The 23,594-nt window shown below is 42.4% G+C and overlaps 1 protein-coding gene across 1 annotated transcript in view; it reads right to left on the reverse strand.

The window, feature by feature from the left end:
- The window catches only part of LOC138955272 (low-density lipoprotein receptor-related protein 1-like), a 218,177-nt gene extending 197,730 nt beyond the window's left edge, over positions 1–20,447 (reverse strand). Inside the window, exon 1 of the mRNA XM_070326910.1 lies at positions 20,177–20,447. Coding sequence (XP_070183011.1) covers positions 20,177–20,261 — 85 coding nt within the window. The 5' untranslated portion in view covers positions 20,262–20,447. The remainder of the gene's footprint in view (positions 1–20,176) is intronic.
- Between the last annotated feature and the right edge of the window lie 3,147 nt (positions 20,448–23,594).

Consider the following 23,594-nt stretch of genomic DNA (forward strand, 5'->3'; position numbering starts at 1 on the left):
GAAGGGTGTTTGTACTGTGTGTAAAAAAAAAAGCCTGACAGTATCTGTGATGGTTTACGGGAGGCTTACTGTGCCTTTAACAAAAAGCACGAGTTATACAAAGTCAAATTAGGTGCTTGTCAGCTACTTCCCCCACTCACTAGTAGCCGCGGTATAGTGTGTGTAAACAGTCAAAACATCTCTCAGCGGAGGATGAAAGACAAGAAAGGACTGGAAACACTTTCCGCAAAACTGTCGATGCACTTCCAAAATACCTAAATAAAGAAAAGGAAGATAAAAGGAAGACGAAAACTAACCGAAACCCTCTCCTGTTCCATCATCGGCTTTCGTCGCCCTTCGTACATAAAATTAAATTTACACGCAGAAGAAGGCTGTAAAAACATTCAGGCAGCATAAAAACACGTTCAAAGTAAACTGGATTCTGCCCTCAGAATAACCGGAATACTTTGAGGCCATTCCATAGAATCCCAACGTTGTGCTTGAATGCCGACATTTATAAACAACCCACTGGGTCGCTCTTTGTACGACTACGTTTTACCCATTGTGTGTGGAATCTCCTGCGAAGATGTTTTTGAATGATAAATAAGCTTTCCGTACTCAACGCCACAGGGTCACAGTCATTTGATCATAATACGTGCGACAATTTATCGTTATCTTAAAAAGTGAAGGATCACAAATGGCTGAACTCAGGAGGATTACATAGACCACTATTCAACTATGTACAATGGAGGAAGACATTCGAATGACAGCAATGTGTAACAAGGAAAAAGACTGTATACAAACTTCTTTATATATATGTAGAACAGTCGCAGATCAAGCAAAAAACGAGAGCGACCTGTCTTTTCTTCAAACTGAATGAAAAAATAAGGATAGACGACGATCTTTCTTTATTTGGTGTTTAACGTCGTTTTCAACCACGAAGTTTATATCGCGACGGGGAAAGGGTGGAGATGGGATAGAGCCACTTGTCAATTGTTTCTTGTTCACAAAAGCACTAATCAAAAATTTGCTCCAGGGGCTTGCAACGTAGTACAATGTATTACCTTACTGGGAGAATGCAAGTTTCCAGTACAAAGAACTTAACATTTCTTACATACTGCTTGACTAAAATCTTTACAAAAATTGACTATATTCTATACAAGAAACACTTACAAGGGTAAAAAGAGAAACATAATCCGTTAGTCGCCTCTTACGACATGCTGGGGAGCATCGGGTAAATTCTTCCCCCTAACCCGCGGGGGGAGACGACGATCAAACATCATCAAAAAGCTGATGAGTGTTGCAGAATCTTCTTGAATCATCAAACCAGGTTGCTGTGAAAACAATTACAACAACAAAAGTGTACGTAAGGAAATGAACAAGTGCGCAAGGAAATGAACAAGTGTTTGTTTTTGTTTAAAAAGAAACCGCAGTGCAACGGCATTATAGCAGAACTAAAAACAAGTCGCGTAAGGCGAAAATACAATATTTAGTCAAGTAGCTGTCGAACTCACAGAATGAAACTGAACGCAACGCAACGCAGCAAGACCGTATAATCCAAACATATCATATCTATATATTTTTGGAATCAGGAACCGACAAGGAATAAGATGAAAGTGTTTTTAAATTGATTTCGAAAAAAAAAATTTGATAATAATTTTTATATATTTAATTTTCAGAGCTTGTTTTTAATCCGAATATAACATATTTATATGTTTTTGGAATCAGCAAATGATGGAGAATAAGATAAACGTAAATTTGGATCGTTTTATAAATTTTTTTTTTATTTTTTTTACAATTTTCAGATTTTTAATGACCAAAGTCATTAATTAATTTTTAAGCCACCAAGCTGAAATGCAATACCGAACCCCGGGCTTCGTCGAAGATTACTTGACCAAAATTTCAACTAATTTGGTTGAAAAATGAGGGCGTGACAGTGCCGCCTCACGAAAAGCCGGATATGACGTCATCAAAGACATTTATCAAAAAAATAAAAAAAAACGTTCGGGGATTTCATACCCAGGAACTCTCATGTCAAATTTCATAAAGATCGGTCCAGTAGTTTAGTCTGAATCGCTCTACACACACACACACACGCACACACGCACGCACATACACCACGACCCTCGTTTCGATTCCCCCTCGATGTTAAAATATTTAGTCAAAACTTGACTAAATATAACAAGTCGCGTAAGGCGAAAATACAACATTTAGTCAAGTAGCTGTCGAACTCACAGAATAAAACTGAACGCAACGCAACGCAGCAAGACCGTATACTCGTAGCATCGTCAGTCCACCGCGCACGGCAAAGGCAGTGAAATTGACAAGAAGAGCGGGGTAGTACTTGCGCTGAGAAGGATAGCACGCTTTTCTGTACCTCTCTTCGTTTTAACTTTCTGAGCGTGTTTTTAATCCAAACATATCATATCTATTGATTTCGACAATTTAATTTTGATAATAATTTTTATATTTTTAATTTTCAGAGCTTGTTTTTAATCCACATAGAACATATTTATATGTTTTTAGAATCAGAAAATGATAAAGAATAAGATGAACGTAAATTTGGATCGTTTTATAAAAAAAAATATTTTTACAATTTTTAGATTTTTAATGACCAAACTCACTCATTAGTTTTTAAGCCACCAAGCTGAAATGCAATACCAAACCCCGGCCTTCGTCGAAGATTACTTGACCAAAATTTCAACCAATTTGGTTGAAAAATGAGAGCGTGACAGTGCCGCCTCAACTTTCACGAAAAGCCGGATATGACGTTATCAAAGACATTTATTGAAAAAATGAAAAAAAATTATGGGGAGATCGGTCCAGTAGTTTAGTCTGAATCGCTCTACACACACACACAGACAGACAGACAGACACACACACGCACATACACCACGACCCTCGTCTCGATTCCCCCCTCTACTTGACTAAATGTAAACAAGTCGCGTAAGGCGAAAATACAATATTTAGTCAAGTAGCTGTCGAACTCACAGAATGAAACTGAACGCAATGCCATTTTTCAGCAAGACCGTATACTCGTAGCATCGTCAGTCCACCGCTCATGGCAAAGGCAGTGAAATTGACAAGAAGAGCGGGGTAGTAGTTGCGCTAAGAAGGATAGCACGCTTTTCTGTACCTCTCTTTGTTTTAACTTTCTGAGCGTGTTTTTAATCCAAACATATCATATCTATATGTTTTTGGAATCAGAAACCGACAAGGAATAAGATGAAAGTGTTTTTAAATTGATTTGGACAATTGAATTTTGATAATAATTTTTATATATTTAATTTTAAAAATTTTTCAGAGCTTGTTTTTAATCCGAATATAACATATTTATATGTTTTTGGAATCAGCAAATGATGGAAAATAAGATAAACGTAAATTTGGATCGTTTTATAAATTTTTATTTTTTTTTACAATTTTCAGATTTTTAATGACCAAAGTCATTAATTAATTTTTAAGCCACCAAGCTGAAATGCAATACCGAAGTCCGGGCTTCGTGGAAGATTACTTGACCAAAATTTCAACCAATTTGGTTGAAAAATGAGGGCGTGACAGTGCCGCCTCAACTTTCACGAAAAGCCGGATATGACGTCATCAAAGACATTTATCAAAAAAATGAAAAAAACGTCTGGGGATTTCATACCCAGGAACTCTCATGTCAAATTTCATAAAGATCGGTCCAGTAGTTTAGTCTGAATCGCTCTACACACACACGCACAGACACAGACACACAGACACACACACACACGCACATACACCACGACCCTCGTTTCGATTCCCCCTCGATGTTAAAATATTTAGTCAAAACTTGACTAAATATAAAAAAAAAGAGAGAGAGAGAGAGAGAGAGAGAGAGAGAGAGAGAGAGAGGGGGGGGGGGGTCATACTAAAACATACTTTGAGGTAAAGAGAGTCAACTGACAGGACTGAAATCCAGTCAATAAACTGACTGCCGTGAAAAAGCCATGTTACAAAAGGTGAACTCGATCGGCATGAATGAGATGACACATGTAAACCCCACAAAACAGGAATGTGTTAGAACTACAGCCAGGCACGGCGACACCTAACTGTGTACCCGAAGGCAATTCACTTGTCTCAAGGATACAGGTCTAGGAACAAGTCAGGGTGTAGCCATTACATCATAGCAAAATATGGAACTAAAGCCCATTCGAACGTTTACAAGGAACACCATTCGAAAGAGTAAAGCAAAGGTTACAGGGAACAGAACACGGAGTGTACATTGTACAAAAACAAGGAGAAACATCTGTGCGTTTGTGTGTGCGTGTATATAGGAGAGATCCCTGCGCCTTGAGTCCGAGTCTGGAGATACGCGCGCGATATAAGACTTCATATAATAATAATAAAAGAGAGAGAGAGAGAGAGAGAGGGAGAGAGAGAGAGAGGGAGAGAGAAACAGAGAGACAGAGAGAGACAGACAGACAGACAGATATTCAAAAAGAGAATTGAATTGAACTTTATTTAACAAGGATTAAGATTAAGAGCGAGAGAGAGAGAGAGAGAGAGAGAGAGAGAGAGAGACACACACACAAACACACACACACACACACAAACACACACACAAACACTCGGACAGACAAACAAAAAGACAGATACAGAGACTGCTAGAGCCCAGTCGCTGTAGCACATACCAGACATTCTTTCAAAAGTGCGGCTTTTACTGTAGGAACAATTCATGACAAATTTAAACAACAAGAACGCGTAGCCCTCGTTATATACATGTATATATACTAATCTTAATTAACCTAGCTACTTGAGAAAGGAGAGCGGATCACGAAACGAGAATAAATGTATAAACCTTACATTGTTACATTCCAATACGCATTAGCAAGGCAGTGGCCTACTTATATGCCACTACAGGGATGTACCCGAGTTCACTTCAACGTGAGGAAATGAATACACACTTCGTTCTGGTTTTCAAGACGCATTACAAATGTAAATTCATCCCAAACATAGGGTGCTTTTGTTGTTGTTTTTACAGTCAGACAGGCGCACCTGTACCACATAACAAGCCCAGGAATCCAGGTAGGTAAAGTCCAGGGAATGCGAACCAGTGTGTCCACGGTGTCAGTATCACACGCAGAGGCTGACTCGTGACTGCATTCCGTGTGTTCCACTCGACGTGTCGCATTCATCTTGCGAGGATTTCTCCCCGTCTTCCATCACAGTACTACTGGCTACTGGTGAGACCTGACAACACTAGTCTGGGTTAGGGTAATGGTCTTGGAAGCAGAGACTTAGGTGTACTCTACTGTCTCTGTTGGAATGTCAAACTGCGGTTTTCTGGCCCGTAAGTTGCGGGGCTGTGGTGGATGTGGAGGAGAAGGGGTCGTGGGGAGGGAGGGATGGCCACTAGTCACAACACAGATATATTATGGTACATCTTGTTATACTCTTCATGCACGGTAGTATTCTGCAGGTGAGAAATTTTCAGGGTTCCATCCTAACTCTATTAACCCCCATATTTCATCTCCTTTTGTCAGCCATCCCAGTTTCAGTACCTGAGAACAAGAACTTTCTGTAAAAAAGAAATTAATGGACTTGAGCCTTCACCGCCAAGCCAACGCCGTCATCTGCAAAGAGTTTTGCGTAAGTTTTGTGTAAAGTTGAAGTATTCTTAATTTGCTTGTGATTTTGTGTATTCCAATATCAGTCTGAACAAAGGCCAACACACAAATATATTTACAAAACAAAAGAAAACAATATGTATACTCTCGTCGTCTTTTGAAGTCTTGCATATTGCACTAACAAGACGAAACAAAAGGCACAGCAGTTTGTCAGTTTTGCTTTTGCAGACCTGCAAAAAGTGCAATGCACAGGAGACTTTCAATCGATACAGGCCTCTCAGAGTTAGTAACGCCGTTATTTTCCACTTTCCCGGAAGTGGGAAGTTTCTACGAGTTCGCCAACTCTCATTTTTCAAAGTTTTGCCACTTCCAATCTGCAGACACACTTCTGTCGACGCAACAGGATGGAAAATTACGCTGACAGATGAAATGAAAGCGAACAGAGAGAGAGAGAGAGAGAGAGAGAGAGAGAGAGAGAGAGAGAGAGAGAGAGAGAGAGAGAGAGAGAGAGGGGGAGAGAGAGAGAGAGAGTGAGAGAGAGAGAGTGGGGGAGAGAGAGAGAGAGAGAGAGAGAGAGAGTGAGAGTGAGAGGGGGGGGGGGGATTGGGCAAACCGACGGTTCGAAATAGTAAACAAATGGACTGTAGTCGACTTTATTGTTGTTAATATTTTCGAATCCATAGATCTGTCTACCGTTACTGCCTGCTAACGTCTAAAACATCCATGACATGCTTGCTGTCGGTTTGTTTGTTTGTTTTGTTTGCTTAACGCCCAGCCGACCACGAAGGGCCATATCAGGGCGGTGCTGCTTTGACATAACGTGCGCCACACACAAGACAGAAGTCGCAGCACAGGCTTCATGTCTCACCCAGTCACATTATTCTGACACCGGACCAACCAGTCCTAGCACTAATCCCATAATGCCAGACGCCAGGCGGAGCAGCCACTAGATTGCCAATTTTAAAGTCTCAGGTATGACCCGGCCGGGGTTCGAACCCACGACCTCCCGATCACGGGGCGGACGCCTTTCCACTAGGCCAACCGTGCCGGTCTTGCTGTCGGTTCCTCTTCGACTTTGATGCTTGAAGATTTAACTGACAAGAACTAAAAGAAAATGTCGGTGTGATACACGTGCACTTTTTTCGCTGACAAATGACATTTAATGTGATTCACTGTAAGAAGCTAAGATTTTTTTTTTTAAAGAATCAGCCAAAATAAACGAATGCGTGCCCCGTATTGTGACAAAAGAAGAGTAAAAGAGAAAAGTAAAACAAACAAACTCCATGTCATCTAATTTGTTGTAAACGTGCTCTTCTTTTCGTGTCATGTCCAACTGAGACGCCTGCTTCCTCACCCCTTCCCCAACATTCTCCTCCTCCTCCCCCTTCCGTACCCCCGAAAGGACAGATTCAGGAGAGAAAAAATAGCAGTGAGAAAACCTTATAAAGCGGGTGGGCGGCAATTTAATCGTCACGTAATCGTAAAATGTCAACTACGCAGCTGGCACAAGGTATAACAACAAAGAAGGGAACAAAACCCGTTTGCACAAAATCTCAATTAGGCACGTCGATAATGTATATCAGATGTGATCGGCTGTGATACATTCTATGGCCCATTCAAATGCGCACAGAGTAAATCGTGACGAAAGTGCTTGAATAAAGCTTCAGTGGAAAACTAGTCATTCACACGCGCGCTCCTTCTGGCTCAACTGCGCTATGCACGGTGCTAATATTATAATAATAGGTCTTTTCTGTAAATGTCAGCAACCAAGTCTTTGAAGCAACTGTCCCCGCTGAAGAAACGGGGGGGGGGGGGGGGGGGGGGGGGAGCAAGGAGTAGCGGGTAAGATCAAAGTTGTTGGGGGGGGGGGGGGGGAGACAAAATGCATATTACTTTCAGCTTTGGAAATGACATTTCCTGCTCTTTTTTTTTGGGGGGGGGGGGGGGGGGGGGGGGGGGGAAGGGGGGGGTGGGGAGACAAAATGCTTATCACTTTCAGCTTTGGAAATGACATTTGCTGCTTTTTAAACTACGATAAATGTCATACCTAACACAGTTACAGGTATATATTATCAATCAATCAATCAATAAGAAGCTTATATCGCGCGTATCCCGTGGGTACAGATCTAAGCGCTTGTCGAAGAGCTGTCAACACAGGACTAACGGAAAAAAAAAGAAAAAAAACCCGTCTACAGACGGACATAAACCCTATCACACACTAGCAGACCCTAATAAACATACAACAAACAACTGTTTAACAACAATGTACACATCAATAGATAGGTTCAAACAAAATAATATTAAGCACACACAAAACACCTCTCATAAACAACCCTTCAAAGTTCAAAGCTCGAACTCCAGCGAAATTTTCACTCGTGCTCTTTTACGTGAATGGAATACAAGTATTGAAACGCACAACATTAAAAAAAAGTATCAAAAATGTCATTTCCACACAACTGAGAGAGCGACAGCATCGCAGTTACTACTTGATGCTTACCAGGAGTATCTGCTTTACATCGGTTGGAAATGATACAGGAACGTCAATATCGTTCCGCCTGTTAAAATTGTTCCGGTGTAACACGAAAATTTTTACTCCACGAAAAATTTCGTACGGAGTAAAAATTTCGTACGAAATTCTTACTCCGAGTACACCTTTCGTACGAGAAAAGAACTTCCCAAGGCACAAAAAAATTACTCCCTCCACGAAATTTGTACTCCCCATTTTTTTTTACTCCCAGTAAAAATCTCGTACGCGAAAATTTGATGCGGGCGAAGGGGAAATGCCAATAATGTGATCTCGCGCAAACGAATGTCGCTCTACCCTCCCTCCACCCCTTCCATCACCAAGACTTACAGGGAACAAGGGAGTAAACATTTCGTATATATATATACCTGGCATGGTAAGTTAAATTGCTCGTGCATGTAAGGGTGAAGCAATTTATTCGTTATTTATTCCACAGGGGAGTAACATTTTTGTACGAAATGTTTACTCGGAACTCATCTGTCGCGGGGAGTAATTTTCTCGTGCAATGGGGGAGTACTTTTTTCGTAAAAGGAGTAACATTTTCGTACGAAATTTTTACTCCGGAGTAAAAATCTCGTGGGAGTAATTTTCTCGTGTTACACAGGCATCAAACAAATGTAAACGCTGTAAATTTAAAACAAACAAAAACCAATCGGTAGAAACACGTGCGACACATGCACAAGCAAAGGAACAAGATTTCAAAAGCGTGAAAGTGTTTTAATGACTTTGTTTATATCATGGCTGCACAAACCGGATCGATCGGTGCAGCAGGGAAAATGCTTGTTTTCCGCAGCACATTCGCGTTTATGTCAACTTGAGACTGTTGACACAATATATAACCCTCAGCCCTGCATATTACGTCAGTTTTTATTACCCGCAGAGTTATAATAGTTACGTCAACACATGTCGTTGTCACCTTCAGGGTTATGACTGTGTTGCAGGATGCACACTCTTTTTGATTGCATAACTTGATTATGCAGGGTTTTTTTCTTCTAAATATTCTGTTGGCCATGTTAAGAAAAAAGGAATGCGTCTTTGTGTTTAATGGACATTTAATCTTACCCCCGAGTGCTTCAGTGCGTTCGTAACAGCATGTCCACGTGTTGTTAATTCAACAGTAAAATTTCTTTTGAGTTGTGATATTTAGACATTCTTTGTTCGCGTGGCAGATCACCCCAACCAACTTGCAGCCTTTACATTTAAAGTCAGCAAAGGTTTCATTCGGTAAGAGCTGCGTAGTATTTACAACAAAGGTCTGGCAGCGCTGAATGAAGACAAGACAGCCGAAACGTCTACAACCACTCAAATACAGAATCTCAGCTTATGTAAATCTTTCTATGGAACTAAACCCCTGGTCGATCAGCGGTCAGTCTGGCAGCATCGGTATCAACTGGACATCCGTTCCCAACTCTCCCTTCTTGGAATTAGGACAAGAGCGTCTGCAAGCGTTGATGGTTAACAAAATCAACGTTTCTTTGTATATAAGTGTGCCCCTCGCAATCCCCGCATGTGTGTGTGTGTGTGTGTGTGTATGTGTGAGTGTGTGTGTGTGTCTGTGTGCGTGAGTGTGTGTGTGTGTGTGCGTGTGTGCGTGCGTGCGTGTGTGTGTGTGTGCGTGCGTGTGCGTGAGTGTGTGTGTGCGTGCGTGTGTGTGTCTGTGTGTCTGTGTGTGCATGCGTGTGTGTGTGTGAGTGTGTGTGAGTGTGTGTGCGTGCGTGCGTGCGTGTGTGTTTATAAAGAAACAGAAGAAATAGTCAAGAAATACAAACGATGAGTAAGCGAACAGGGAAAAAAACTTCACATCAGTTACAACAAGACAGCTCTGTGCACAGCTCTCTGTGAATCTCCGTCTCAAGTAGAGAAAGCTGTCTTGTCACGACAGAAGATATCCACACATGTAGAGTGGGCAACAGGACACAACAACCCACTTCACGCGTAGTGCACCCCATCTCCAGTTATGATCAATAATGTCATCCCTTTACCCTTTAGATCTCCCCCCACCTTGTCAAACGCGAACGCGTGCGTTACAAATGATGACAGTTTTGAACACTTATCTTCCGTAATTCGCTGGGGTCTTTACCCACTGTGTGCGTGTGGGGGGGGGGGGGGGGGTGCGGAGGGAGGATGGTGGTTGGTGTTTTTATGTTTTGTATCTTGAATAGGGAGAGAAATTATCATTAAACAAATACACACATGACAGCCTTTTCCCCAAAAGCTCTAATCCACTTTTCCTCCAACATCAAAAAATATTACAGAAGTATTTTCTGCCGCACATAATGTTAAATGCTTGAAAAGACCGGAGTCAATTAAGTTGGTGCACCTTCGTTGAGAAAATGTATCAATATGAGCGAAAATCATTCCTCAAGAGTCTGGACACTAGACTTCAACTCTAATAATGAGTTATTAAGTCTTGAACGATTTTTCTCGCTTGAAATTTTCATCATACAGACGTATTCAAAACAATGTATTCAAATATCTTACCTACAGCCTCAAATTAATTGTACGAAGTCGACTGCACGAAGCTTTGGCACTGAATTTTCGGTAACAAGACTTCTATTAGCGAAGTCGACTTCGGGCTGAATTATGGACAGCCTGCAAGGTGGCAAAGCGTTACAATGCACCCAGTGCAGAACCTGCAGCGGCTGGTAGACATCACATCTATATATATATCAATATACTAGAGGAATACCCGGCTTCGCCGGGGTGAATCGCGAGACAGAGACAGACAGCGTGGCCAAATGTAACCGAGTGCCGAAACACCACAATCATATTTGAAGCCGAAGTCCACTCAAACGGGATTGAGAATAACTGTTATGGCTTCTGGAAGGAAGGCCTGATTATTCAGTCACACACCAATGCCGCCAGACCACATCACAAACAGAACTCTACAATCCACAGGTGTTGCCCACACACACACACAAACACACACACACACAGAAGCCATATATATATATATGTATATCTATATCTATAAATATATAGAGATAGGTGACAGTGTATTTTTTGTGTGGCTATAAATTGATTCGACCTTTTCACTTTGACAGTAAGAACAACTTCCGGGTGCAAGGGAAGCGTTCTGGACAGCACAGTGAGATTCTAAAAATAGTAACGTTGTAACGGGAATATGGATTGACGCCACACGAAGGAAGGGAGATAAACGCTGAAAACACTGGAGAAGATAAAGAGAAAAACCCAAATCAGTTCAGCGCTGCGCGCTGAGAGCACGTGTTGAAATATCTCATGTCGAGTCCCATCGCTGTCAACGACGCCAAATGTAACCGAGTGCCGAAACACCACAAGCATATATATGTGAAGCCGAAGTCCACTCAAACGGGATTGAGAATAACTGTTATGGCTTCTGGAAGGAAGGCCTGAACATATATATAGACACACACCAATGCCGCCAGACCACATCACAAACAGAACTCTACAATCCACAGGTGTTGCCCACACACACACACAAACACACACACACACAGAGAGGCCGTATATATATGTATATATGTATATCTATATCTATAAATATATAGAGATAGGTGACAGTGTATTTTTCGCGTGGCTATAAATTGATTCGACCTTTTCACTTTGACAGTAAGAACAACTTCCGGGTGCAAGGGAAGCGTTCTGGACAGCGCAGTGACATTCTAAAAATAGTAACGTAGTAACGGGAATATGGATTGACGCCACACGAAGGAAGGGAGATAAACGCTGAAAACACTGGAGAAGATAAAGAGAAAAACCCAAATCGGGTTCGGGATTGAGAATAACAGTTATGGCTTCTTGAAGGAAGGCCTGAACATATATAGACACACACCAATGCCGCCAGACCACATCACAAACAGAACTCTACAATCCACAGGTGTTGCCCACACACACACACAAACACACACACACAGAGAAGCCGTATATATATATATGTATATCTATATCTATAAATATATAGAGATAGGTGACAGTGTATTTTTCGCGTGGCTATAAATTGATTCGACCTTTTCACTTTGACAGTAAGAACAACTTACGGGTGCAAGGGAAGCGTTCTGGACAGCGCAGTGACATTCTAAAAATAGTAACGTTGTAACGGGAATATGGATTGAAGCCACACGAAGGAAGGGAGATAAACGCAAAACACTGGAGAAGATAAGGAAGAGTTACTGGGAATGGTGAAATGAACAGAAAAACCAAAATCGGTTCAGCGCTGCGCGCTGAGAGCACATGATGAAATATCTCATCGATGATATTGTGTCCGGGGTGTAGCTGAATACGGTGTCCAAATTTGAAAAAGATCCACCGAGAACTTTGGCTTTGGTGTGTCGGTATGGGGGCCCGGGTAGCTCAGGTGGAACCAAAATCGGTTCAGCGCTGTGCCCTGAGAGCACGTGTTGAAATATCTCATCGATGAGGTTGTGTCCGGGGTCTCTCTGAATAAGCCCACCAAATTTGAAGCAGATCCATTGAGAACTTTGGCCGTGCATCGCGCACAGACAGACAGACACACAGACACACAGACACTAGTCGTATATATATATATATATAAATATATACGATTACGAGTGTGGGTCTGGCCAATGTATACCAACACAGAGAGAGAGACATAACCCACCGACCGAGTCACCCACTTGCAGTGAGAATCAGACGCAGTTCGATTCTGTTTTGTCCACATGTCAAATTAATTCTGACATGACGAATAAAGCCGGCAAGTGACAATATGGTGTGCAAGGTTTTTGACACCTCGTCAAAGGTTGTGCTATTCGCAGCCTAAAACGGGCAGAATGTTCAGTATTAGTATGAACATCAATGTCGTACGTACACATGTTGCACACCGGAGCACCTGTGCGCTTGCCATACATCATAGATACAATCTAAATTATGCCTGTGGTCTATAGGGTTAGTTTGCAGAACAACTTGTACATTGCTTGCACCTGCAGAAAGGCCATGTAGCTCCAATAATGCACTTAGCGTACAACAGCAGTGACACAAACAAAACAGAAATTAATCTCTTGGCGTTTACTGCGTTGTTTTGCATACAGGGTCGTAGACAATCCCTGTTATAATCCTTATAGTCTTTTTGACAAAAGGAATTCGCGTATACACACCTGACGCAGTTTACATGAGAATGTTGCTGCGTCACCATGATATTACGTTGTGACGAACACTAAAATACATAGACGAACTGAAGGGAGACGAATGGTGAAAATGACGATCGACAGCCAAGAACTACCATGGTCATTTTCTAAAGATCAAGAACTACCGTGGTCATTTTCTAAAGATCAAGCAGTGAGCTTAAATACACAACTTGGGACGGGATTTTACCTACCAAGATACATTGGTCGGGGCAATTTAGACAATTCAGTGAATGCAAGAAAATAGAGTAAAATACCCTCAATGAAATGTAATTTTTAGAGAGGTACCCAAGAAATGTTTTTTGCGATCGTGTGTGTTTTTCTCAGGAATAAAACCGTGCCTTTGTCGTAAGTCTATACAAGAAACTCCTGAAACATTTGGGTTATAAAACAGTTAAAGTTATTAAATGCACGAAACACTTTATGACTAAAGGTCTGCTTAAAAGACACCACAAAGGATGGACTCAGAAAACTGCATGGTTGCCGAATACGTCGTATTGACTACAAAACATATTTTCATGAAATGAAAGCCTGAAACACCTTATTGGGTACGTTTTGATAATCAAGCATGTCAAGTGACTGAGGTTACGGGGCAAATGTTGGTGTTCAAACACCTCAAGTGATTGAGGTCATAGGAGTCAACACAGCGGACAAAGTGATCAGCCTCGGAGACAGGCGACGCTACTAAGGACGGCTCAATACGCACTAATTGACTGCAATCTCATCCCACGCGCGCAGAGAACGGCCAGTGTTTAGTCAACAAACGTCAGCCTAGCCTCCCCCTTCGGATCACTCCATCAGAGACGACAAGAAAACAAGGGACTCTCCACAATCGCCTTTGTTTGCGGGAGCAGCACCATCTGGACGTCTTTGACAGCAGGCATGCTTGGCCGCCTCGCCCAAGCTGGACGTCTCAAGATGAACAAAGACGATCAATGACAGGACAGCGCAGACCAGAGGGCGGGGGATGAAACGTGAGACATTAGAGCCACACTGCTGACCGTGCTAAGGATTGTTGGAGGGTGTCAGGATTGTCACGCTGCAAGGTGTCGGTTACTTCTCGGCCCTCTGCCTCGCTCCTTTCACACACTACGCTCACTTTACTTCTGCAAGCATCGTGATTCTTGGGCCAGCCAGACATCTACAGCCGGATGCACCTTTCTCAGTAAATGCCTTTTAACATCCCACAGACTCTTTACTTAAAAAGACCATCTTGATTTCACGACTGGCAAAACGCTCTAGAGGCCGACATGAATATATCATGTCTCTTGAACTGCATCGTTCCACTTTTGAAATGGACTGTAAGATTCCACACGGACAAACTCAATATACTTTTGTTCACAGAGCTGAAAAAAAGTAAAAGCAAGAACATTCCCTCAGACCTTGTGGTTCACTTCAATTGAACCAGGGACTTGAGGAAGTTGACATATTATGATGCAAGTTCTCGGTTGTATGCCCAATGCGGCGAAGGCCAATAAAGATAAGTGCAAAAGACCATTCTGAACTAAGAACTTTGCAGAAAACTTAAACCACTTTCAGAATTAAGAACTTTGCAGAAAACTTAAACCACTTTCAGAATTAAGAACAGGACAGAACTACGTCTGAGATGTTATCAAAAAAAGGCACAGTACAACACATCTAAAAAATATTCATCTCCATGGCCGACGGAAGATGATCACCAGGTGCAGAAACCTGCCGTCAAAAGAAGTGTCAAGCTGCTTGTCGCAATAAGTTAGCAAATAATCTTATCCATAACGCCAACAACCTTCCCCTAACACCAATATTGTAACATACAGGTGATGCCAACAACAATACCACAGTCCACGATTACAGCCTCGGGGGGGAGTCAGACGTACGTGAACAGTAAACCTCCATCCACGCGTCAGACTCACCTGGTAAACTACCCGAAGCCCGACAGTCCCCGCCTTGATTAACCCCACCCTCTCTCGTCACACAGAGGCGTGATGATGGACAAGCAAGGCCTGGGACTCGTCAGAGAACTCAACGACCACCATGGATGGTCCTGTCGGGTGGAAGGGTGAACAGGGTGTAAACACGACGAGACCTTTGATGTCAACCTGCTTCTTCGGCTCCATTCAACACCGTGTCCACGACATAGGACCGGAGGGGGAGGCCAGAACAAAAGACAAAGGAAAACAACAAACCGCAGGAGAGAGGCAGGGAGCCAACCCGCACGTTCGTCAAGGAGGAAGGTAAAGACGGCGAGAGCCCCTTTCATTTCAAATAGCAATGAAAGTGTCTGTCAGGGCTGTCTGAGGGGCCTGTGACAGTTTCCATCGTTGCCCCAGTGACCGGAGGAACTTAGCTTATGGGGGCTAATGACCGTCCACAAAGTTACTCAATCAGTCAAGCCGCCTTTCTCCCTCCCTGTGGGGACGGAAGGAGGGGACGGGGACAGAGGCCATAATCGTCTCCCACTATCGGGGCACTGTCGACGCTTTGACCTGCGGATTTTATCACCCTCGTTATCTTGCACAATACCGCACCCGAATCACAGCAATCAGCCACCCTAGCCAGGTTCTCAGCTGTTCGCGCAACAGTCTGACTGCACTTATTGCTCTCTTCATTTGTGCTGACTGACAACCTTTGCCGACATTTCAAAACCACATGCGCAAATGATTCAGAAGCATCGCCGTATTCAGCAATTCATACTCTTTTAACATGTAAGCATAAATGCATGACAACTACGTACGTATGCACAAATGCATGCATTCAAGATCTGCGGTTTGTGTCGGTGTCACCATAACCTTCCTCTCAGGTAAACACAGGACGGCTGTGGTATGATGTTATGAGACATTCCAACAATGTCTCAAAACAGCAGCAAAAGAATGCTTTACCTTCCACGTAGGTCGGCCGGTCTCTGAAACAAGTAACTGCTTTTTGAACATGTCTGAAATTCAGCTCAGTACGGCCACAAGCTCTAGATGCTTTCCCAATTGTAAGAAAATTAATTCAGTAAAAGCAGAATACACAAACTAAGACCAGAACTTACGGTTACCCTTTCCAACATTTCCACCGATCAGATTAGATGTGAGCAAATTCCATTAGAAAATTTCAAAAGTACAATGTATAATTATGTATTGGCAACACTATCATGGACGTCTGCTGGACATCTCTGCTACCCTTGATATTTGTCGAAGTTATTAATTTATACTTCCGTTTACGTACAACTTTCGCACAATGCATCATTCAAGTTAATCAACATTTCATGAGTCTAATAGTAATAAACAGAGAAAACCAGTTGCTCTGCACCTTCATACCCCATGGCCGCCCTAGTGCAGATGGAACCAACCGTATGTCATGTACTAGTCTGTGTTCATTCACTGCAAGTGCAATGAAATCTAGTATGCATGGCAATTCTGGTCTGTGCCAAGAACGTACCCTGAGGCTCAAAGGAATTGCATTATAATTCATAAGATAACATGTCAACCCAAAGCAGCCTAGCTTTGCATTTTCCCCCAAACTGTCATTAAATGCCACACACGTCCTTCTCAATGTCACTCTACAAACCCCGCTGAATGGGTTTTTTCCTCATATGTTAGAGAGAGAGAGAGAGAGAGAGAGAGAGAGAGAGAGAGAGAGAGAGAGAGAGAGAGAGAGAGTGTGTGTGTGTGTGTGTGTGTGTGCGCGTGAAAAACACTGCCTGTCTGAAAACGACCGGACAATACGATGTTACAAAATATATGTTTGAGCATAGTTATGAGCTACATGACATGTTGTGTTAATCATAAAAGACCACTGACGAACAGCGGATCCGTTTGTACTATAACTTCGATTTTAAGTTTCGGTTTCTGAAAATAAACGGATACAGGAAATCAGGAAAACAGCTGTCCACCGGGCTTAGTGTCACACATAAAGAGCAGAACAAAACTTCCAAACATCAAAACACTTCAATGGCAGATTGTAAACAATCCAACACTTTAATGACAGATAGTAAACATTCCTTGTCTAACTGTGCAACTTGGCAAACAATCTTGAAAGTCGGGTTTAAGTCCCCTCTAATCTGCATGACATGTGTAAGGCAGTTGTGTCGACGTTTCTTCGTAAGTTTGATTTCACAAGGGCTTATGTATGCATTGGATCACACAGACGCACTCGAGAAATAGCCGAGGGTGAGGGGCCGGGTTCTTCTCTTACGGGCCAGCAGTCAAGCAGACAATGCCACTTCAAAGTTCTCCACAGAGCCGGAAAGCTGAAAGTTACCCGCCCCGAGGAGCACCTGACCGCCTGCAAGGCTGTAACACTGCTAACTCTCGACATTCTACCCATTCATTTCCCCCTTTGCTTTACAGCTAAAAGAAAACCCAAATATTTGTCGGTTGGTTTATGGCAGTCGACAGAGAGTAGTATTAAACAGAGCGTGATTTCCCCTCAACACTCCCTTCTCACATATGTCAGCCTTTGAGGTGTTATTAGCTTGCCAAGAACCTTCATTAGTACATGTGTATACACCTGTGGGAAACCCTAGGTCCCTTTTATAGAGTTTTAATCATTTGGAAAATAAAACGGTAACAAAAACACCATGAGAAAAAAATATGATTTTTTTTTAAAAGTATGATGTTGTGACAAGTAAAGCATGAAAAACTGTAACTACTCCAAATTCAGACGTAACAATTGATGCAGTGCCAAAAACAACATTGCACCAAGCTCAAAGCTCATTATCTTGTTTATTTTAATCATTGACATCCCAGTGTGTTCTTGTATACATGACATATTATGCAGTTCAGTAAATTAGGTTATGATGTTGTCAGACATTGTAAATTATGAGATACTGCACTATGAGCAAACAAATTATATAAGATGGTGACAATAAAAAGCTGACATGATGTTAGCTGGTATTGAATTACTACGGCAACTAAAAGCAAAACTATATATCCAGGTGCATCTTTTGCCAACATGGTGCATCTTTTGCCAACATTCTGTCACAAATTTAGGAACCCTGAAAATGTCGCTTATATAATTTATATGTTGTATAGATAGATTTATAAACCTGTCTAATGTTTAAAACACCAAACCGAATTAGATTAACAAACGGTAAGCACCCATCAAGAATATTAGCAAGAAATTCTATCCAGATGTATGGGTCAGTTTAACTTTAAGAGGTTACAGCTGAAAGTCTCCCATGGACCTGAAGTCTGAATTTCCTTCTCAGGCTGTCTAGCGTCTAGCTCAAAAGAGTATGACTATGCAGGTATTGTGTCCAGTTCAAGTAGAAGTATTCACAACTGTGGCTGTGCTAGACTTATTTTCCAGTACTGCATGCTGATACAAAATTAACCAGATCTACTTTATTGATACATGTAGCTAATCATTTCTCTTACCGGGCAGAATCTGCACCTTTATCATTTCTGAGCAATACATGCATTGTGTACCCCCCCCCCCCCCCCACCCACCCCCATGGCAATGGGTTGTTGTTCTTGCTGCTGCTGTATTTAGTGTAAATGTGATTGTGTGAAACTTACTGTTTTTCTAGCTGTCAGTCATAAAACTGAGTGGCTTTTTGTCATGGAAAAGATAGAATATGTATAATTATATAGTGCTGTGACTATAATAATTGCAGTGAGCATTAAATTATTTGATCTTAAACTGAATAAATCATACATCATGATGATCATCACAACTTAAAATCTTTTAAGTTGAAAAGTGTATTTTGATCTTTTGATATGAAGCTGAGAGAGTTCTTCACCTCTCTGTAAAAAGCAAAGAAGTCATCCAATTTTAACTGCTCGATCTATAGAACTGCTAGGAGGCAAGAAAACTAGGTTACTGCAATGTTCATAGGAATGTCTGATTGTCATGGACTAAGAGTAAGACAAGTAAGAGGGTTATCTGAGAAAACAGACACCCCAGGTTACTGTGCTGTGCTAAGACTGCTGTGGATTAGAAGTAGAAGTTTACCTGTGGGATTATGCACACACTCACGCACACACAGTGTGTTCTCACTACCAGTACCAAACAGACAGAGTGTGTGTGTGTGTGTGTGAGTGTGTGCGTGTGAGTGTGTGTGTGTGTGTGTATGTTCCAAGGCATCAAATGACTAGAAACATCTGCATGGGGCTTTCCTTTCTTCTGCAGTGCTGCTCTGCACGTAGTCAAATTGTTGCCACCTGGTATTCACACAGATTCTGATTTGCTACCAGAACTTGAGCCCCTTGCTGTTGGGGTATGAGACATTTAATACGGGTATACACTTACTTTACCTTTATATCAAACAAGAGTTGGTTTTTATAATTTATTTTTTATTTTTGTCTTTTTAATGTTTCATCTGTTTACGACATTTTAACCATGTTTAAATGTCTTCTGGCATTAATTCAAGGATATGATGCAACACTTCTCACACATCACATAACCTTCTTGCGTTATACTTATGAATAAATAATAAATGAATCATTTAATGGGCCTGTGTGTGCCAGCCAGGTGGTCTTTTTTGGTCACCAGACTTCCCCTACACTTCACACCCGAGAAGTTCTGAGATGCTGACTGGAATGATTGACGTTTGGGTTGGGAAGTTGCAGCTTGCGGGTACTCAGCCTGTAATTTGGTCTGGCCCTTATGGAAAGGCCACAAAGGCGAGAGTGCATGGCTGGGTAGTCCAGTCAACATGGATCAAAATCAGAGGTCAGCGGGGAGGAGTGCTTGAACCACCGTGAGACATTCTTCCCCGCGTAGTTGTTTTTACTTGCGGCACACCACAACACCTGAGTGCAGTGAGAAATGTCCTAAACTTTGCACGCTCTGCCCTAGTAGTGTGTTCTGCGTTGCTCAAACATGTGACGGGGGAGAGAACTATACAGAAACACGGGTTGTTTGACTTGTCAAGCAAGCTTCGTGGGGTTCCGTGTGACACGATTCTACACTACGGCAATCCGAAGAAAGGAGACAGATAGTACACGCGATACGTAGCTCTGATAGAGCAGCGACAGAAAGTAGAGGGCTTGCCTTACCTTGTAATGCCCCCGAAGTTCGGTGCTGAAGCACACTCAAAACAGAAGCCAGCAGAAGTAAACTCCAGTGAAATTTCAGCCGCATGGCTGCACAGTGTCCGAGCCCACCCCGGGCTCTTGATCTACTCCTCACACACAAAGTTTACTAGTATAGCAGTTCACATTCACAAATTCATGCAGCTTCTCCCGTGAGTGGTTTGGCACAGACTCACGGTGACTTCTCTCCACGCGGCTTACAAAACTGGCCGCTGACTGACTGGTAGGCACACACCATTGCTAGTTTCGCACCGGGCGCGGAGAACCACGGAGAGCTGTGACGTCACTTCTCGCGGCCTGCTATTTTTAGACCGCGCGAGCAGACGAAATTCCCCATCTTCAAAGCGAATACACCTCACGCCGCGTTGCGAGGGAAGCGATCGACGAAGGGGGAACCAAAGCTGAACGCAGTTGCTTCCCTTCTCATTATCGGTCATCTAGCTGAGCTCTCTGCTCACATAGGTTCTGCGACTTACTTTCAAGTTCCTCATGTTTTACACACTGGCAGACACACTGGCTTGATGCAGATTTACCACACGAAAATGTGAAATGTTGAAAGGTTTTAATTCTCTCCTCCAACGAAAATCGCAATTACACCATTGATTTTATCATGGTAATCTTAAAAAGATGGCTCGTCGGATGAATAAGATAAAATTTGAAAATGACACCTACACGCCGTACATTCAAGCATAATCGTCCACTTTCATCCCATCCTACAAGCCTCTTTGTCGATAAATGGACTACCAAGCCAAACTGAAACTAGCTATCATGTTCATTGATGTGTCCTGCGTTCATATGTTAAATATCACCATTTAAAACGGACTGGATTTTGTTAAAATTTAAACAGAAATGAAGTCAAAACTGTGTGGTAGCGAACCCCCGCAACGTCTGGATAGGAATAAAATTGCCTCCGTTTTGGAAAATACACAGCATCACAATCATTGATTTAGCTCAGATTAGTTTCATCATGATTAGGTGAATGTGCGAGTGTGTGCGAGAGTCAGTGTTTTCTTCTTATAAAATACATAATCATAGTCTTTTGGCCCGTAATCTTTTAACTTGAAGTTGTTACGGTGCCTTGGTTTCTCTTGCGGCTAATGCACTATGTCCGTATCTTCTCTGCTTCGTGTCAGTGAGTCGTTCTGAGTCCAGGAACCCATGCCAGTAAAAGAGTCGAAAACGCTCCTGGAGCGCTTGAAAAATACAGTTCCAAACCTTCCATTAAGACTTGCAACAACAAATCTATTTGCAGGTCTAAACAAGAACCACAGGGACAACTGAGTTATAACTCTCCGACATTGTAGACGTAGTGCAGAATAGGATCACACACACAGCTGGATGGCAGGTGCCAGATTATGGCACGAACCACGTGTGGTGAACAGCGAATAAAGAGAAACATTACGGCACTATCATCAATGCCATAGACTACCAACATGTTGGACAACATTGAACAGTGCGTGTGTGTGTGTGTATGCGCGCGCACGCGCGTGCGTGAGTGTTTGTGTGTGTGTGTGTGTGTACGTGTGTGTTTGTGTGTGTGTGTGTGTGTGCGTGTGTGTGTGTGTTTGTGTTTGTGTGCGTTTGTGTGTGTGTGCTTGTATGTGTGTATATGTGTATGTGTGTTTGTGTGTGTGTGCGCGCGCGCATCGCTTTCTCTTGTTACGCAGTATGCCAAATATTCAATCACTGAATACGACTCAACTTGACCAGCGCGGATCGCAGGGACTGGACAACAAAAAAAAACACGTGCTTGAACGTGAGCGTTTTTCTGCCTCTCCTTGAAGCCGGTGAATAGGGTTTGGTCAACTGGCAGTTTTCTGACGGCAGGCCTGGGAAGAAGAGGTGCTGTTCATGTTTCGTTGTGGACAAAATGGTTACATTCCTTGACTCCTCGGCCGAGTTCGGAGGACCAGCAAAAGACAAGCTACAAGTACAACTGGATGACACGGATCTGCTGCCGTTGCGTGGAACTCTCTCCCGGCCTTACTCTATCCGACACTGCCAAACATTTTGTTCCTTCAAACCACGTCCATGTTCATGGCATCCTCCGGATTCCGAGCCTGACACAACCGTCGTACGAAGAAGAAGAAGAAGAAGTTCCTTCAAATCAAACCTTAAATGGAATGTATGTATGTATGTATGTATGTATGTATGTAGGTATGTAGGTATGTATGTAGGTATGTATGCATGTGTGTTGGTGTGTCGGTGTGTCATGTGTGCAAGTAAAAAGGGTATTGTAGTTGTACATATATTACTTTAGATATTTTTTTTTTGTTATCATGGGTTTTATGAATTTTCTTCTCTTATTCTTTTATAATTATTAATTAATGACCTATATGTGCTGATGACCAATTTAATTTCCTTTGTTGGATCAATAAAATGTTATGAGTTATGAGTTATGAGTTATGAAAACACACTTCTTCACACAGTATTTTGATTAATTTTATTTCAATATGGTGCATTTTTGATCAGGTGTTTCAATGTTTGAATGTTTTGCCTGTGTTAGTATGCTTGCAGCTTGTATTGATGTAGTGTTTCGTTGTTCACTTGTGTGCTGAATGCTGCTGCACATGCTTTTTTGCTTTGCTTTGTATGTATATGTATGTTTGTTTGTTTTTTCATATTTTTTCCGTTGTAAAGCGCTTAGAGAACGTAAAGCGCTCTATAAATCTCCCATATTATTATTATTATTATTAATCAGGTAAATGCCTACCATCACTACTTTAGTAAAACAAGCTTTCTGCTTAGTCGAGGACGACTTTTAAGTCAGTTCCGTTTTCACAGCTTATTTTCTTCCAGGCGTGTTGAAACTCAAAGGTATCTAATTGTCTCTCTCTGTCTCTCTGTCTCTGTCTCTGTCTCTCTCTCTCTCTCTCTCCGTTTCGCTCTCTCTCGCTTTCTTTCTCTGAGTCTCTCTTCCTCTGTCGCTATCTCTCTCTGGCTCTCTCTCTCTCTCTCTCTCTCTCTCTCTCTCTCTCTCTCTCTCTCTCTCTTTCTTTCTCTCTCTCTCTCTCTCTCTTTCTTTCTCTCTCTTTCGGCGTATATGGACAGACATACAACTTGACCAGGTATTGCATCCCTACATGCGCACGTGTTGACGCGTGTGCCAACACACGGACACGACATGCTGACGCAGTCACAAACACAGGCGCATACAAACACTTGCACACAAGCACACACACAAGCACGCACGCACGCATGCACATACGCACGCCCACACACATGGCACATACATACACATGTACATACATCACGCGCACGCACATACACACTCGCATGCACATGCACACATACGCACGCATGCATGCACGCACGCATGCATGCACGCACGCACGCACGCACGCACGCATGCACACACGCACGCAAACACACAGACGCACAC

The sequence above is a fragment of the Littorina saxatilis genome, linkage group LG2 (genome assembly GCF_037325665.1).
Source record: "Littorina saxatilis isolate snail1 linkage group LG2, US_GU_Lsax_2.0, whole genome shotgun sequence".
NCBI classification, from domain to species: Eukaryota; Metazoa; Mollusca; class Gastropoda; order Littorinimorpha; family Littorinidae; genus Littorina; species Littorina saxatilis.